Source organism: Gossypium hirsutum, chromosome D11 (genome assembly GCF_007990345.1).
Source record: "Gossypium hirsutum isolate 1008001.06 chromosome D11, Gossypium_hirsutum_v2.1, whole genome shotgun sequence".
In the NCBI taxonomy this organism is placed as follows: domain Eukaryota; kingdom Viridiplantae; phylum Streptophyta; class Magnoliopsida; order Malvales; family Malvaceae; genus Gossypium; species Gossypium hirsutum.
The window spans coordinates 29,730,792-29,749,347 of NC_053447.1; the positions used below are offsets into that span (position 1 = coordinate 29,730,792).

Genomic DNA, 18,556 nt, shown 5'->3' on the forward strand with positions numbered 1-18,556 from the left:
TGAATATTTCATTTAATTTTAAGATGGCTTAATGATTGTATAAAGCACACGTTCAATGGGAGTAAACTTCTATTTTTGGTTTTATATGGCAATGATATACTACCTGCCAGTAATAAGTTAAGTCTTGATCAATTGCCCAAGAATGATTTTGAAATTACATAAATGCATAAGTTTCTCTACATTCCAGTAGTGAGAAGTCTAATGTATGTTCAAGTTTGTACGTATCCAAATATTACATACACTGTTAGGATGTTGTGCAAATATTTGAGCAATTCGAATATGGATCATTGGAAAGCAACGAAACAATTCATACATTATCTTCAGAAAACAAAACATTACATGCTCACATATTGTAGGTCTGATGAGTTAGAGATCACCAAGTATACTGACTTCGATTTTGATGGAATATGGATGCAATTGTGACAATAAATGACAATACTTTATTCTAATAACAACGGGAGCACATCAAAGACAACGTACATAGACTTTAAATTCCTGGTTGTTAAAGAAAGAGTCGATATTACACATCAAAATCAACGTACATAGACTTTATATTAGGGTTATGGTCCCAAAATTATACATACGTAACTTTTCTGACATCCATCTTCAAAAAAGAGAGAGTCGTTGTCTCTAAAATACTTGGGTATTAATTTGGAAGATCAAAACTATAATATCTGAAAATTTCAAAAAATCAATAGTTTCACGTACACTTCTACATTTAATTTTGTTCTTGATAATCTGACATGATATATTCTTATTAGGTTTTATATGAAATTTTTTATTCCAATAAGACCAAAATTTTGATATGACTAAACTTGTATTTTGAGCGAAAACTCCTGCCTTGAATTTGGATTTTGGGTGAGTGAGAACTGAGAAGTCAATGCAATAATTACTTTATTAATAGATGTTTAAACAACCACTACCTAAATGGGTGTTTGAATGGTAAAAAAAATGGAAAAAGGGTGACCTTGCATCTTGGGTTATGTCAATACACAATCTGCCACCATTGTTAAGTTTATAAATTTTGTAGGTTGTGTCGATGTCAATGAACAAGGCAGCAACGAGGCAAACCCTTTAGTCTTCTTGGTGAAAACATTGTAGCCAAGTCTTCTGGACTCTGGAATTTAAATCAAGTACATATATTCTTCAACTAGTTTAGATTATTTGTCTTAATATTATACAATTTTTTATTATATAATTTTGCTTTCTGATTAAATTTATTAATAATATAAAAAATAATAATATTTGGAAAACATATATAAATTTACTTTAATCAATGGTACGAGATTTTACTTAAAAATATATTTTAAGTTTAAAAATTTACTATATATATATTTGTGTCATTTTGTTTTATAGTTTGTAATCCTATCATTTATTTAACTTAATTATACATAAAATTATAATTAATATTAATATTTTTATTTTTCATATATATTTAATATATCCATGCAATATATCAACTTTTAGAGAGTATATTACTTAAGCTAATGATGTAAAAATAAAGCACATTTCTATGTGCATAATCATGTATACATATAAAAAATTATTGACTTTAACAAAAATATAATGTATAATAATATATTGAAAATAAAATAATTTTATATGCATCAATATTTGTGAACAATAAATATAATTTTTTTTAAAAATCAATTATTAAATTAAATATAACATGCGTTTTTTTGAAGTAAGCAACATGTATTATTAATATTAGGTTATCTTGTATTATTATAATTATTAAAAATTATATAGTTTCCATTTTAAATTTTATATTTAACCAATTTAAATTTAAATTTAAATTTGAGACCTTTTATTTTGATAATCAATTTTTTATACCAAATATATTATAATACTTTTATTATACAAGGAGGATGATGGAGATAGTAACAAAATATATGAACTTTTAAATTCTAAATTTGGCGATATATTTTTATAAAAAAATTACCTTGAATTATTTTTTTAGTATAGTCAAACAGTTACATGTAGGATATTATGCTAATGAGAAATGACAATTTATAAGCTATGCAACATAGAAATTATTATTTTTATTTATTTTGTAACCTTATATTGCTATAATATCTATATATATGATTTGGTGTGATTTTTTTGGTTAGAGCTTTGGTGTTTAGACTATTAGCCCATTTTCATATGGGCTGCAATGGATCTAAACATGATTCATGAATTAATCAATTTTCTTATGGGCTGAAGTCTTTTAAACAGAATAATATTTTCTTCTTTATCCCGGAAAAAGCAGAATTTGTATTTACTTATTATTTATTTTCATCTTAATATAATATTTAGTATTTGAACTTAACACTTTTTTTCTAATTTAGTATTTCGTTTTCTTTTTTGCTTAATTTAGTATTTAAACTTAACATTTTTTTTCTAATTTGTATCCCAAAACATTAGAGTCTAGCTATGTTAGTTTTTTATAAGGGAATAAAATTAACTAATGTATGACAACTATGTGTCAAATGATATGAAATTTAATGGCAGAAATGATTACATTTATTATCGGAAAAAATTAGATCACAGAAAAGAAAAGGAAAAAAATCACATCCTTAAGAGTAGTTGGGAGAGTGACAAATTCCAAACAACCACAGGAAAAGCAAACGGAAATATATATATACACATACATAATACACACATACACATATCTAAGGAAAGTGAAAAATGAGAACTCATTTCCTACAGCTGCGTTCTTTGACGTCTGATTGTGGGATGTGGGTAGCGTTTCTGGTGTATGTTTCTTTCGCTGTTTGGGTTCCTTATTGTCTTTTTCATTATTTGGGTTGAATTACCTTTGTTTCTCAAAGGCTTCTGTGTTGTCGCCGCTCTCTGCTGCGACTTGCGAGTTCCTAGTAACTCGGTTTTGTTGGGTTGTTGTAAGGTGAAGGGTGAAGGGTGAAGGGTGAAGGGGGGATCGTAATGGGGCTCGACAAACGAGGTTGAAAAGGAGTTCTTTTCCTTTGATTTCTGCGTAACTTATTTGTCATTCCACGTTCCATCATTTCAACAGAGAGCGAGATGTCGGTTCTATTATGCTGTCAACTGTCATTTCATTCACCCAAACCACTTGCCTTGTTAGATATTTGCCATTTTGCTTTCCATACTTCCAGTATCCAACCCCCCTTTTGAAATGCTTTATATAAGTTAAAGTCTCTACTCTTCCCCGAGCTCTTTGCCTTCCTTTTCCTTGTCCTTTTCGTCAAAATGAGGATTTTAAGTCACGGTTTCATATCTTGCCGGAGACCATGCTATTTTTCCCTTCTTTTTCTTCTGATTTTAAGCTCAACGCAAGTGAGATACAAAGTTGAAGGTAATATAAGTTTTAAATAGTTCTGAGTGCTTGGTTCAATTTGAAGTGAATCGTCTTGTCCCTACTTGTTTTTGCAGGTAGATCAAACCCCAAATCCAATAGCTTCTCCAAGGTGAGCTAGCTAGCAAGCACTCAAATTCTCATAAATGGAACAAAAAACCAATGCTGAGAATGTTTCTTTAACCTTGTTACTTTGGAATAGATGGTAAATGAAGAAAAAACGATATTGAGAGCTCAGATAGGTTCAAGGCCGCCAAAGTGTGAGAGAAGATGCAGTTCATGCGGGCACTGTGAAGCCATTCTAGTGCCCACAAATCCCCAAGCCAAACACGGCAACAAGAATTCTTCAACATTAATCTCAAATGCTGCCTATGCAAGAGGAGATGGCAGCTCCAACTACAAGCCCATTAGTTGGAAATGCAAATGTGGGAACTTCATCTTCAATCCCTGATGGAACTGAATTTTAACTTCTTGAATACCTATTTTTGAACCATGTAAATCACTGTAAGAGAATCGGTAGTAACCCTTTTTTTTCTTTTTGATTTTCGTGATCATGTATTCATGTCAGTTAATTAGTCTTGTTCATCATCTCTTACTTCTTTGAGCTATTTTATTTGGACCGTATATTTGTAAGCGTATAGGGTTTATAATAATATACGCATATTTGGAAACGATTTCTTGGGCTGATCGTTATGACGTCTGAATGTAATCATGCTTATTGGGTCGGAGAGATGATCTAGAAATTAGGGAAAAACAGACTGGAAAAAAGTTTTGCTTAAAAAGTAAACAATGATTTGGCTTTCACAGTTTCACCATGTGCGACAAGTGTTGTTTTTCCAACTAACCAAACAAATATATATAACATAAGTAAGAATCAACAAATAACAATTAAATAAGTTCTAATTAATGTTTAGCTGCAAACAAAAAGCGATGATATCTCAATCTCTTAGGGCGATCTATACTCAACTATTGTGGCAGATTTGAGTTGTGTTTTGGTTTCTTGCATTGTTTCTTTGCGTGTAAGAAAACACAAGATACCAATCTTTTTCTTTCCCCACTTCACCCTTAAAACTTTAATAGATAGTCAGGAATCTCAGAAGTAGTCTTATCTACCTGCCAAAATATGGATTTAAATTTTTAATCAAAAGTGTTAAGCTTAAATCCAGTGTCTTTTTTAAATTAATTCAGCTGTTTTTTTTTTGGTGGGGGGGGGGGACAATGAAAACATGTATTATACGAGAGGGAAAATGAATCACCGTGATTGGGAAGAAAGACGACCAAATTTAATGGGATGGCATATATTTTATTGTAAGGTTGGGTTGGTGGTTTGAACACCTCACATCATGTGAGTTTCAATACTCCCTAGAAGTAAATTTTTAAGATGCCTAGCGAAGTTTGAGCCGAGTTCTCGTCATTGGTTGAGAGGAAAGGTTTTTTTTTATGGAAAATTTGGAGTTTATTGTGAATTTCGTTCAATAAAGATTTTTCGTTTAGGATTTAAGAGTAAGATGACGATTAATCAATGTTACACTCACAAGTAAAAAAGAGAGAAAAATGAATTATTAATTCAAATGAGAGAAAATGATTTTTGTTAAATTGATTAATAATTTCAAATGATTCTAACTTTTTATAAACTTTATAATGGCTAAAATTAGTAAGCTCAAAGCTAAAATAGATAAACTAAATATGAGAAAAATACATTAATATGCTTGCTCCTTACTTCTGCAATACTCTGGCTCAATTGCTCCTTCATTGCCAAGATCTCGCAAAAGGTAATACTTTACATCAATATGCTTGTTTCTTCCATGCAATTGAAGATTCTTTGACAACTTGATGGCTGAATTGTTATCACAGAAAATTGTAGTGGCTCTTTTTGGCTTGAATTGTAGTTGTTCAAGGATTCTCCTAGGCCAAATAGCTTGACAAGCACAAGTTGTAGCAACAACAAATTTAGCTTCTATGCTTGATAATGAGACAATGGATTGCTTCTTAGATGACCACAAAATGGCCCCTGTGCCAAGCATAAAAACACAACTTGAATTGCTCCTTTTGTCATCTTGATTTCCTGTATAATCATTTTCGGTGAAGCTAATCATGTTTTTTACCCTTATTGTAGAAAATCCCAAAATCCTTAGTTCCTTGCAAGTAACGATGGATTCTTTTGGCAGCTAATAAATGCTTTTCAATCGGGCTCTCTATGTACCTGCTAATAAGACTCACAAAATACCTAATGTTTGGCCTCGTAGCAATTAGATAAATCAAATTGCCTACAATTTGCTTGTAAAGTGTGCTATCCACCTTCTTCCCATCTCCTTCTTTAATTAGCTTTAAGCCAAACCCAGTTGGAGCGTTAGTAGAGTTGCAATTCGTCATCTTGAATCTGTCCAAAATTTCTCTCACATACTTTTTTTAGGAGACAGAAATTCCATCATCAAATTACATCACTTCTAGGCCAAGGAAATAATGCATCTTCCCAAGATTAAACATCTCAATCTCATTCATCATAGATTTCTTGAAATCATCAAACATGACACTATCATTCCCAAAAAAAAAATAAGATCGTTAACATATAAGCACACTGTAATAGGCCAATTTTGGCCCAATCCCAATTAAAATAAAAACCCAAAAATAAAAATAAATAACAGTCCAAATAAAAATTACAAAATAGGCCCATTACCCATTGCAAACCCTAGCCCAAAATAGCCTAAACCTAAAACAAAGAAACCCTAAGCAAAGAAAATCAGTAGTCGCCGCCTCCAACTCTAGCCGCCGCATGTCTCGGAGCCAGCCTCGACGCACGCTGCCTCTCCGCACGAGCCGCCACTTGTGTACATGCAAAACGGACTAGAAGAGTCCAACAACAGCTCAAACAACGTAAAAAATAGAGAAAAAAATAGGAAATTTTGGGCTATATAAATACCCAAATCTATGTATATTTTACACACACACGAATGAATCAAAAGAAATCGGAAAGAAATCAGTTCAAATATCGGGCATTCTCAAAGGTGTATATTCTATTTTTTTGGCTTATTTATTATCTACTATTTTTCCCTTTTTCTTTTTTTTTAAATAAATCGAAAATACAAAGGGTAAAAATCGTACCTTTATGGCGGAAGAGGTGCCGATTTTAATAAAAATCGGTATTTTTTAAGGCCGGGAGTTGAAAAAACAAAAAAATATTTTTGGAAATTTTCCGGCCACCGCAGACGGCAGCGCCGAAGCCATGGCTGGATTCTAGAAAAGTTTGAAAGGTTGAAAGGGAGTTGAGAGAAGGGAGATTTTTTTTAAATAGGGTTGCAAATGTTTTTTTTTAAGATTTTTTTTACTTATATAGACACCCCAAAACGACGTCATTTTGGGGCTTGGCTTCTAATGCCCAAAACGACGTCGTTTCACCCCTTAACCCGCGCGGTGACCCGACTCGGAGGAAGGATCCGCGTGTTTCGCTTTGATGGTCTATTTGCGCGTTAGGCCCTTTCGTATTTTTCAGTTGTTTCAATTCAGTCCTTTTTATTTTTTTATTTGTTTTTAATTTATACTTATAATTTTACTTCAGTTTCAATTTAACCCTAGCAAATGGCGTTTCAAAGGATGGGGGATATTTCCCTGATAGGTCCTTATAAATTATTTGTTCCTTTCAATTGGGCCCTTTCCATCATTTTTACTTACAATTTTTACCCCGATTTTTTATTAAACTTCAATTTAGCCCTTTTGCACTTTTTTTATTGTAATTTCAGCCCCTATCTCATTTTAAATATCTTTTATTTCAAGGACAATCTAGTTTTTTTTTGTCTCTGTCGTGTTTTTAATTTCGTTTTGTGTTTTGTTTATTTTTTATTTACTTTTTTTTACAATTCATTGTGATTTTTTTTATTTTGTTCTATTTTATTTTTATTCTTGAACTTCATTATTACTATTACTATTATTAATATTAATATTATTACTATTGTTATTATATTTCTTATAACAATTTATCTAACCTTTTTTGTATGCATAATTTTATTCTATTTATATCACTGTCATATATTATTATTTTATCTTATAATGCATTATTTTATTTCTTTTTAAAATACAGTATAATGCATATATTTTGATGTTTTTATTTTGTAGTATATGTTTCTTTAAAAATTCATTATATATATTTTTATGTTTTAAAGACTTATATGAAAGTTTTTATATAATATTAATTTTTATATATAAGTTATATTAAAATACTTTTATTCTTTAGATATATTACTGATTTGTTTAAACTACTGAAATTGTTTTATACGAGAGTTTTCAAAATATTTGGCATTCAAAATTCTCGAGGAGATTGTGCCCTAACTTACTGGGCTTCGGTTTTTTTCGTTGAATTTAAATAGCCGAATATTTTTTTTAATAAATTTGTAAACATTTCAAGATTTAAATTTACTCTCGAGAATTCAAAGGGTTGTGTCCTAACTCACTGGATGTGACATTTTGTTATCTCGAGACGAGTTTTTTAAAACAAAAGTAAATTATTCATTCGACCTTAAGACATTAAATAAATAATGTGGTACCAATTTTGGGTGTTACGAGGGTACTAATCCTTCCTCGTACGTAACTGACTCCCAAACCCTTTTTTTAAAACTCGTAGACCAAAATCATTTTCAAGTGATCCAATCACACCTTAATAAAGGATTGATGGCAACTCCAATTTTCATTTTTTAAGTCGAAACAATTTTTTTTTGTTTTCAAAAAGAGGTTTCGACAGCGTGGCAACTCCGCTGGGGAAGTAGTAGAGTCGAGCCATAACTTGATTAATTTTTGTCTTATGGTCGAAAAAATCAAATTTTGTTTTAAATTACGTTTTTTCCTTCGCATTCACTGGTTTTCATCATGGCATTCTTGCTTGGTTTAAGTCTATGAATTTGCATTTTGCATTACATAAGTTGGTCGAATTTACCCCTTTAAGTGGGAGTGAGAAGCTAGTCCTTCATGAGGTTTTCACCTCCGTGCAGGATAGTGGACCGCTTTCGGAATACATCCGTACCTATGTCTTCGTGAGATTTTCATCTCCGTGCAGCCATAGGAAAATGTATTCCCCTGAACCGAATTTGGTCCATATGAGCCTATAATGGGTAAGGATCGAAGAATCTGCTGGTTCGGGTACCTTTGCTCTAGAATCTAAAACCTCATATAGTGAACCTTAGGAACTTGCCCTAGGTAAAACTATACCAAACCCTAGTAGATTCCTGATTAGGTACTTTATTATTTCCTGTTTATGTTGAATTCTATTTTTATACATGATACTAACTTTTGTGTGTTTTGCTTTGATTGCATGGCATTTTGACTGCATAGCATTTCATCCTAAAAGGCGTCGATTCATATTCAGTTACTAAACAGAGAGCTTATCATGGAAAATGAATTTATTGATAAAGTGGAGGATAATGCGGCTGTCCAAACCTGGTCTGAGGCGATACAGTAGGAAAAATGTGATAGTTTGGCCGAATGATATGTATCAGAGTTGTGGGACTTCACTTGTATTAGTGTAACCCAGAATAGTCTACAGGAATTAAAGGAAATCTGGGGTCAGTGGAATGATGATGTCAAGCTGCTTTTTTATTCTAGCTATGGAGATCTGCCTTATCTGCTTGACATAAAGGTGGACAAACACTGGTTTCGTGCTCTCGCCCAGCTTTAGAATCCTGCTTACAGTTGTTTCACTTTTGGAGGAGGTGATCTGGCACCTACAGTGGAGGAGTACATAGCTTTACTCCATTGCTTGAAGATTCAAGCAGATAGAGTTTACTCGAGAGCTGTCAATGTCCTAAACTTTTTGAAGAAGTTGATAAATATTACCGGGATGAGCGAGCAATGGGTTGCAGCACGGATCAAGCAGAAATGGGATAGTAAATGTATTCCTTGGAAGAATTTGAGGGATCTAATTCTAGCACACCCAGATACGAAGAAGAAAGTTGATGTCTTTGCCTTGAGTGTCTACGGCTTAGTTGTATTTCCCAAGGCCCTAAGACATGTTGATGAGGCAGTCACTGATCTATTTGATCGACTTGATAAAGGGGTTACACCAGTCCTGGCAATTTTGGCAGAAACCTTCAGGTCGTTGAATGGATGCCGGAGAACAGGTGAGGGTAGATTCATCAGATGTGTGCAGATCCTTTTAGCATGGTTCTATTGTCACTTTTAGAAAGTTGAGAAGGTTTCTTATCGAGTTTTCTCTGAAAATTATTCACCTCTGAGGGAGATAGTGGCTATACCAAGGCGGGATGACATCCCGGAGGAAAAATGGATGGAAATTCTTCAGAATATTCGAGAGGAGGATATCGAATGGAGAGCTCCTTGGATGCTTCTAGATGAGATCTTATATAGATGTGGTAATTTTGACTGGGTTCCACTACTTGGGATTTGGGGAGCTGTTGGCTATGCACCATTGCTAGTACTAAGACAGTTTAGGTCAAGACAGTTCGTACCTGCAACTCAAGGAATAGCTTAGTATGAATTTTCATATAAAGATGATGGTTACCAAAAGAAGATTCGAGAGATGTCCAATGCCTAGAATCAGACTCGACGGATGAAGAGATTGGCAGTAGGTCCGATAGCGACCCCTAAATATATCGAGTGGTGGGGTAGAAGGATTAATGATAACATTTTTGGGCCAAGTTAGGGAAACGGTCAGCCGACACAAAAACATCTGCAAGTCGTTCCCTCCGAGTTACAAACTATAAAACAGGATTTTAAAAGAAGGAATGCAGAATTAGAGAAGAAGATAGAACAAATGGAAGAAGAGAAGATGAATTTGAGACTTGACATGGATGTTCAAAAACTAGAAATCGAGAAATTAAGAAAAAGAAAGGATAAGGCTGAGAGAGATTTGGATAGTTTGAAAACGTACTATAAGAGGTTGCGTTGTTCGATGAAAGCTGCTGGGTTGGGGAAAACTTTAGAGCAGTGGTGTCAGGAAATTCAGGAGGAAAAGATCAAGGCCGATAGATGGGAAAGGAAGTTCCAAGAGTCCCAGATGCAAAATGAGACCTTAGAGAAGAGCTTGTCAGAAAGCCGAAATGAAAGGGGTGAGTTAAAACCTAGAGTGGCTGAGCTTGAAAAAATTCTGTATCAATATCGAAACTGTAATTCTGTAATAGAGCTAAGGGCGAGCTTAGACAAGATTGAGCAGATGAAAAGAAGAGTGGAAGAATTGGAAATGGCATTACAAAATTGTGAAATGCGGATTGAATCCCTTGAAGCCAGTGAAGAGCGTAAAAAAAAACAGCTCCGTTATTGCCAGAACCAAGTCAGAAACAAAGATCATATTATGGGGGAGGCTGTAACTCAGATTCAAGAAGTAGCAGATTATCTACAGACTTTGGCAGTACAAGCTGATATGCTGAGCGTAAAGTACGAGCTGGAATCAAACCGGGGGCAGGAGTTAGCTTCGCTGTTTAGGAAAATTAAAGCCTTGAGTGTTAGGGCTAGGCCATATATGTAATTTGTTTTATGTAAAGATTTTTGTTTTCTAGTAAATTTTTCTAAATGGAATTGAATTTAAATTGACGCCTTTTTGCATTCACTTCATGCATTTGCATTACATTACATCACATCATATGCATTAAAATCCACCAAAAGGTCCTAATTAGTTAAAATTATTTCAGTTTACCTGGCAACCAGCAAAAAACCTGTCAGCTAAACATTGTTATGGTACCCGAGCTAAGACAAAAGACATGAACCAAAGGTTAGAAAAACTCGAACAATTACAAAGGGAGATGCAGGACCAACTACAAGCGCAAGTGCAAGAGCGGTTGGATAAGATCCAACAAGAAATGACGGATAAGATGCTAGAATCCCAAGACAGCATGATGGCCAAGTTGACCCAACTGTTGACTGGGGGAAGTGATAAAGGGAAAGGCCCTATGACCAACCCCAGTGAGGATAAAGATGAGCCACTATATCCTCCAGGTTTTACTTCACCTAAGGTACAGGTCCAAGCTGAAATGTACCCGCAGAGACCATCCGTCACAATTAGGCCTTAGACTGGTGCTTCGATGCCAGTGAACTTTCAAACTGGGTCAGGTTCAAATCCAGGAAATAGCCCGGGTAATCCAGTGATCCCCAATTTTGATGAGATGGAAGAAAAGGAAAAAGCTAAGGCAAAACTGCCGAAACAGCTAGAGGACCGTTGTAGATGGCTGGAGGAAAAATTCAAAGCGATATAAAATGTTGATAGTCATTAGGGAATTGACGCTAAGGATCTGAGCTTGGTTCCAGATTTAGTTCTTCCGTACAAGTTCAAAATGCCAGAATTTGAAAAGTACAATGGGACCAGTTGCCCTGAAGCTCACATCACCATGTTTTGTAGACGGATGACTGGATACGTTAACAATGATCAACTGCTAATACACTGCTTCTAGGAGAGCTTGGTAGGGGGCAGCGTCCAAGTGGTATAACCAATTGAGCTGTACTAGGATTAGTTCGTGGAGGGATCTAGCACAAGCGTTCATAAAATAGTATAGTCATTTCAGAGATATGACTCCTGATAGAATTACGATACAAAACATGGAGAAGAAGGCTAGTGAGAGTTTTAGGCAATATGCACAGAGATGAAGGGAGGTTGCCATCCAAGTTCAGCCACCGCTCCTAGAAAAGGAAACCACGATGCTCTTTATCAACACGTTGAAAGCCCCATTCATCACACACATGCTGGGGAGTGCCACAAAGAGTTTTTCAGATATAGTTATGAATGGCGAGATGATTGAGAATACCATAAAATGTGGAAAGATAGATGTTGGAGAAAGTAACAAAATGTCAGTCTCGAGGAAGAAAGAAAATGAGGTGAACAACACGAGTACATACAACAAAGGTTTCTCGAAGTTGATTACGGTAAATCAACCAAGAAAGGGGGTTGCCAGTCAGCAGGGCTCATCAAGGCAAGAATCGGGTACAAGACAAAACAATGAAAGACCCCAATTCACGCCGATTCCAATGTCACATAAGGAGTTATATCAAAGGTTGTTTGATGCACACGTTGTTTCCCCTTACTATTTAAAGCCCTTATAGCCTCCGTACCCTAAATGGTATGATGCAAATGCATAGTGCGTTATCATGCAGGAATTATGGGGCATTCCACAGGAAATTACACCGCTTTTAAGAAGCTGGTTGAAAGATTTATCAGCATGGGTATTGTCAAATTTGATAATTGATCTAGTACAGAGAATCTGTTACCCAATCATGATGTTAATGGGATAAACATGATGAGTGATGCTATGGGGAGAAGAATCAAGACGGACGTTGCAAAAATAAAAACTCCTCTAAGAAGGGTCTGGAAGGAGATGGCCAAAAAGGGTTTAATTGTCTCAGATTTAGGGGAAAGATGTGAAGAGACGATGAATTATTGTGAGTTCCACCACAAAGAGGGGCATGAAATTCAGGAGTGCAAAGAGTATAAAGCCCTAGTTCAAGGCATGATGGATGACAAGGAAATGGAATTCTATGAAGAAATCAAGGAGGAGGGAAGTATATGTGCGTCGGAGTCTACAATGAAAGTTTCGAAGGTGAATCATCCCGTGGTTATCATTTCAAAACCAAAAAATAATGACGCTGGGGTACTAGTAGCACCAAAAATCACAATTCAGAAACCTGCAGCCTTTTCTTACAAGGACAGCAGGAAAGTCCCATGGAACTATAAGTGCAATGTAACCATCCCGGAAAGGGAGACTTCGGTCGGTACTTTAAAAGAAAATCAGGGTATAGGTTCTTGTACATGTAGTGAGAGATGTTACGACGTAATAAGTCTCCAAGTAGAACCTATGAAAGGACAGAAAATGACAGAACAAAAGAAAGAGAAGACAATCGAGCCCATCAATGAGCCAGTAGAGGAGGAAGAAGCTAAAGAATTCCTTAAATTCTTAAAGTACTGTGAATACAGTATGGTAGAATAGTTGCATAAACAACCAGCTCGCATATCTGTGCTAGCTTTGCTATTGAGTTCAGAAGTACATCGAAGCGCGTTAATGAAAGTGTTGAATGAAACCTACGTGGCCAATGATATCTCTGTCAGCAAATTAGATCGGTTGGTTAGCAATGTAAGTGCCGATAACTTCATATTCTTCAATGAGGATGAAATACTACCTGGAAGTATGGGGTCTATTAAAGCTTTGCACATTACTACCCGATGCAAGGGGTACACTTTACCTGGGATTCTGATTGACAATGGATCAACATTAAATGTACTACCCTTGTCCACAATTAGCAAGTTGCAAGTGGATAGCTTGCATATGAAGTCGTGCCAGAATATAGTGAGAGCATTTGATGGCACTGAGAGGAAGGTTATGGGGAAAATTGAAATACCTTTATTAATTGGACCAACTGTTTATGAGGTGGATTTCATGGTGATAGACATTAAACCTTCCTACAATTGTTTATGAGGAAGGCCATGGATACATTCGGCAGGGGCTGTACCTTTGTCGTTGCATCAAAAGCTGAAGCTGATATCAGAGGGTCGATTGGTGACGATAAATGCCGAAGAGGATATTATCGCGGCCATAACCAGTAATGCGCCGTACTTGGAGACAAATGAGGAAGCAGTCGAATGTTCTTTCTGATCCTTAGAGTTTGTGAATGCCACATTTATTACCGAGGGGAGCAGGATGCCAGTACCAAAAATGTCCAAGGCTATAAGAATGGGTCTACAGTTGATGGTAGGAAGAGGAGCCCGGCCGAGAAAAGAACTTGGAAGACATCTTCAGGGAAGAGTTGAGTCTCCAATGTTGATGGACAAGTATGACTGTTTTGGCTTAGGGTACAAGCCAAGTACAAGACAAAGAAGGAAGGAGATAGAGAAGAGGCAAGAAAGAAGAAGGGCACGCATAAGTGGGGAGGAAATCAAGTGGGAACTGATGATATTCCCTCGTATATCAGAAATTTTTGTGTCAGGAGGGATTATTCATTTCGAACGAATGACGCCAATGAGAGAAAATATTGAGGAGATGTTGAGAAGTGTTCAAATCAATGCCATAGACTTGGCTAAAAGAAGGACCTTGTTAGAAGTTCGCCCTTACGAACCGAGGAGCGAGCTAAATAATTAGACTGCGGAAGAAATCCCTGTAGTCTTTAGAGCTTATTTAGAGTAATGTTCAGAACATTCTTGTTATTTTCGGCCTAAAAATGATAGGAATTCCTTTGTGAAGTAGGCTAATGTCTGAACGTTATTATTCTAATAAAATACATTTTTGCACTCACTTCAAGCAAGTGTATTCTTTTATTTTTTCATTTGTTTGAAATGCCTTCTGAATCATTCTTTCATTACATTTATAATCATATTGTACGAATAATCATTCATAAATCTATATATTCTTTGTATATTCTTTGGTACCCACCAAAGGTCCCCAGATATCAATGACATGAGTGACGTTGCTACAAACTCAGAATTTCTTTTTGAACGAGACATGTGTTTCGAGGGATCGCATGACTTTGAAGATGACCTAGACTGTGGATTATCTCCGGACTCGTTGAGGATGGTAGAACAGGAAGAGAAACAAATCCTACCTCACAAGGAGTCAATAGAAATTGTGAGATTTGAGGAGGGAAAAGAGGTGAATATTGGAACTGACATTACCACAGAGACGATGCGAGACCTCATTGAATTACTCTAGGAATTCAAAGATGTCTTCGTATGGTCATACCAGGATATGCCGGGATTAAGCACTGACATCGTAGTGCATCGCCTTCCTATAAGAGAGGATTGCAAGCCAGTTCAGCAGAAAGTTCGGGGGATGAGGCCTGATATTGTGCTAAAAATAAAAGAGGAAGTCAAAAAGCAATTTGATGCTGGGTTCTTACAGGCGATCAAGTACTCTGAATGGGTAGCCAATATTGTCTCAGTCCCTAAAAAAGATGGGAAAGTAAGAATATGAGTGGATTACAGGGACCTGAACAAGACCAGCCCAAAAGATAATTTCTCATTGCCTCATGTTGGCACTTTGGTGGATAATACAGCAGGCTACTCTCTGTTTTCCTTTATGGACGGGTTCTCTGGATACAATCAGATCAAGATGCATCCTGAAGATATAGGATAGACCACATTCATCACCTTGTGGGGTACGTTTTGTTATAAGGTTATGCCATTTGGTTTAAAGAATGCTGGGGCAACATATCAAAGAGCCATGGTAGCCTTGTTCCATGACATGATGCACAAAGAAATCGAGGTTTACGTTGACGATATGATTGCAAAATCCAAGACAGAAGAGGAACATGTGCAGGTCCTGAAAAAGTTGTTCTTAAGACTGAGAAAGTTCCAGCTCAAGCTTAACCCAACGAAATGCACTTTCAGAGCTAGGTCAGGAAAACTGTTGGGTTTTATAGTCAGTGCAAAAGGAATCGAGATCGACCCAGATAAGGTCAAGGCGATACGAGATTTACCTCCGCCACGGACTCAAAAGGAAGTTCGAAGTTTCTTAGAGAGACTAAATTACATTGCTCGATTCATTTCACAACTAACTGAGAAATGTGACCCCATATTCCGTCTTTTAAAGAAACGTAATCCAGGTGAATGGGACGAAGAATGCCAGGAAGCTTTTAACAGGGTAAAATAGTACTTGTCCAATACCCAGTACTATCACCACCTAGCCCCGATAGGCCGTTGATACTGTATTTGACAGTGTTTGACAATTCCATGGGATGTGTGCTAGGCCAACATGATGAGACAGGAAGGAAAGAAAGGGCGATATACTATCTCAGTAAAAAATTCACTGATTGTGAAATGAGATACTCGCCTATTGAGAAATTGTGTTGTGCTTTGGTCTGGATGACTCGGAGACTGAGGCAGTATATGTTGTACCACACAACTTGGTTGATTTCAAAATTAGACCCTTTAAAATATATGATAGGGGTGACTGCTTTGAATGGGAGGATGACCAGATGGCAGATTTTGCTTTCCAAATTTGACATAGTCTATGTAAGTCAGAAGGCCGTGAAAGGGAGTGCAATAGCTGACTTTCTAGCTAGTAGAGCATTGGAAGATTACGAGCCCTTGAATTTTGATTTCCCGAACGAAGACTTGATTTATGTGGCAGTTACGAAGAAGATTCCCAAGTAGGTCACATTTGGAAGCTAAACTTTGATGGGGCCTCAAACGCCATGGGCAATGGAATTGGGGCAGTCTTAGTATCCCCAAATAGAGATCAGTATCCTTTTACTTGCAAATTGGATTTTGATTGCACAAACAACATGGCAGAATATGAAGCGTGCATCATGGGCATTCGCGCGGCCATAGAGCGTGAAATCAAAGTGCTAGAGGTATATGGAGATTCTGCATTGGTAATATACCAGCTCAAAGGTGAATGGGAAACGAGAGATCCCAAATTAATCAGTTATCGAAAGCTGGTTCTCGAATTGATTGAAGAGTTTGATGACATTACTTTCTGCTATCTTCCACGGGATGAAAATCAAATGGCTGACGCGTTGGCTACTCTAGCCTCCATGATTAAAGTAAACAGACAAGAGGACATGAAACCTATCCGGATGAGCATCTATGAAACCCCAGCTCATTGTTGCAATATCAAGGAAGAGGAAAAGGATGACAGCCCTTGGTATCAAGATATATTATGATATTTGAAGAATCGTGAATATCCTAACCAGGCAGCTAAGAATGATAAGAGGACTCTGAGACGACTAGCCATTGATTATGTTTTAAATGGAGAGATCTTATATAAAAGAGGGAAGGATCAGGTACTGTTAAGATGTGTGGACGCTGTGGAGGCTAAAAAAATTTTGGAAGAAGTTCATGAGGGTATTTGCGGAACGCATGCTAGTGGTTTCTCAATGGCTAGACAGATTATGAGATTCGGGTACTACTGGTTCATGATTAAAGTAAACAGACAAAAGGACATGAAACCTATCCGGATGAGCATTTATGAAACCCTAGCTCATTGTTGCAATATCAAGGAAGGGAAAAAGGATGATAGCCCTTGGTATCAAGATATATTACGATATTTGAAGAATCGTGAATATCCTGACCAGGCAGCTGAGAATGATAAGAGGACTCTGAGAAGACTAGCCATTGATTATATTTTAGATGGAGAGATCTTATATAAAAGAGGGAAGGATCAGGTACTGTTAAGATGTGTGGACGCTGTGGAGGCTAAAAAAGTTTTGGAGGAAGTCCATGAGGGTATTTGCGGAACGCATGCTAGTGGTTTCACAATGGCTAGACAGATTATGAGATTCGGGTACTACTGGTCCACTATAGAAGGGGATTGCAGCAATTATGCCTAGAACTGCCATAAATGCCAAATTTATGGTGATAAAGTGCATGCACCTCCTTCGCCTCTTTATGTTATGACTTCTCCATGGCCTTTCTCTATGTGGGTTATGGATGTCATTGGGCTAATATCACCAAAGGCTTCTAATGGGCATCGTTTCATCTTTGTGGTTATCGATTACTTCACTAAGTGGGTGAAAGCTGTTTCATATGCTAATGTCACAAAGTCAGCAGTCAGCAAGTTCTTGAAAAAGAAGATGATATTGAATGCCCGAAAGAATTATATCTAATAATGAGTTGAATTTGAACAGCAGCTCAATAGCGGAGGTCTGCAGTCAATTTAAGATTAAGCACCATAATTTGTCGCCATATCACCCAAAAATGAATGGTGTAGTGGAAGCTGCCAATAAGAATATCAAGAAAATTGTGGGGAAAATGGTTGAGACTTATAAGGACTGGCATGAAAAATTACTGTTTGCCCTTCTTGCTTATCGAACATCAATCAGGACTTCTACCGGGGCAACACCTTTCTTCTTGGTTTATGGTATGAAGGCAGTATTACCTATTGAAGTTGAAATCCCTTCTTTCCGGGTGTTGGCTGAACTAAAGTTAGATGAAGCAGAATGGGTCCAGTCTCGGTACGATCAGCTAAACTTAATAGAGGGAAAAAGGCTGAAAGTTATCCAACACGGTCAGATGTATCAGAGGCGAATGATGCGGGCCTACAATAAAAAGGTTCATCCAAGAGAATTCCGCGAGGGGGACCTAGTATTGAAAAATGTCCTTCTTATATAAAAGGATTTTAGAGGGAAGTGGATGCCAAATTGGGAAGGCTTTTTCTAGATGAGCTTTAATCTTGAGCGAGATGGATGGGAAAAACTTGCCAAACCCTAGAAACTCAGATGCAGTTAAGAGGTACTTTACCTAAAAGGAGAAGGGCTCAAGATGAAAACCCGCAAAGGGCGCTTTGAATCCTTAAAATAAAAAAATAAAAGGAGAGGCCAAAGTGA

The 18,556-nt window shown here is 36.5% G+C and overlaps 2 protein-coding genes across 2 annotated transcripts; both read left to right on the forward strand.

Moving 5' to 3' along the window:
* The first annotated feature begins 2,542 nt into the window (after positions 1-2,542).
* LOC107913355 (EPIDERMAL PATTERNING FACTOR-like protein 2) lies at positions 2,543-4,120 on the forward strand. The gene is made up of 3 exons (XM_016841913.2): positions 2,543-3,316; positions 3,394-3,428; positions 3,519-4,120. Exons 1-3 carry the CDS (start codon positions 3,211-3,213, stop codon positions 3,765-3,767), a joined length of 390 nt encoding a protein of 129 aa, XP_016697402.2. The 5' UTR covers positions 2,543-3,210; the 3' UTR covers positions 3,768-4,120.
* A 5,950-nt stretch (positions 4,121-10,070) lies between these two features.
* On the forward strand, positions 10,071-10,781 carry LOC107911130 (chromosome partition protein Smc-like). Its single transcript, XM_016839015.1, has one exon. The coding sequence runs from the start codon at positions 10,071-10,073 to the stop codon at positions 10,779-10,781; it is 711 nt and encodes a 236-aa protein (XP_016694504.1).
* Positions 10,782-18,556: the final 7,775 nt, after the last annotated feature.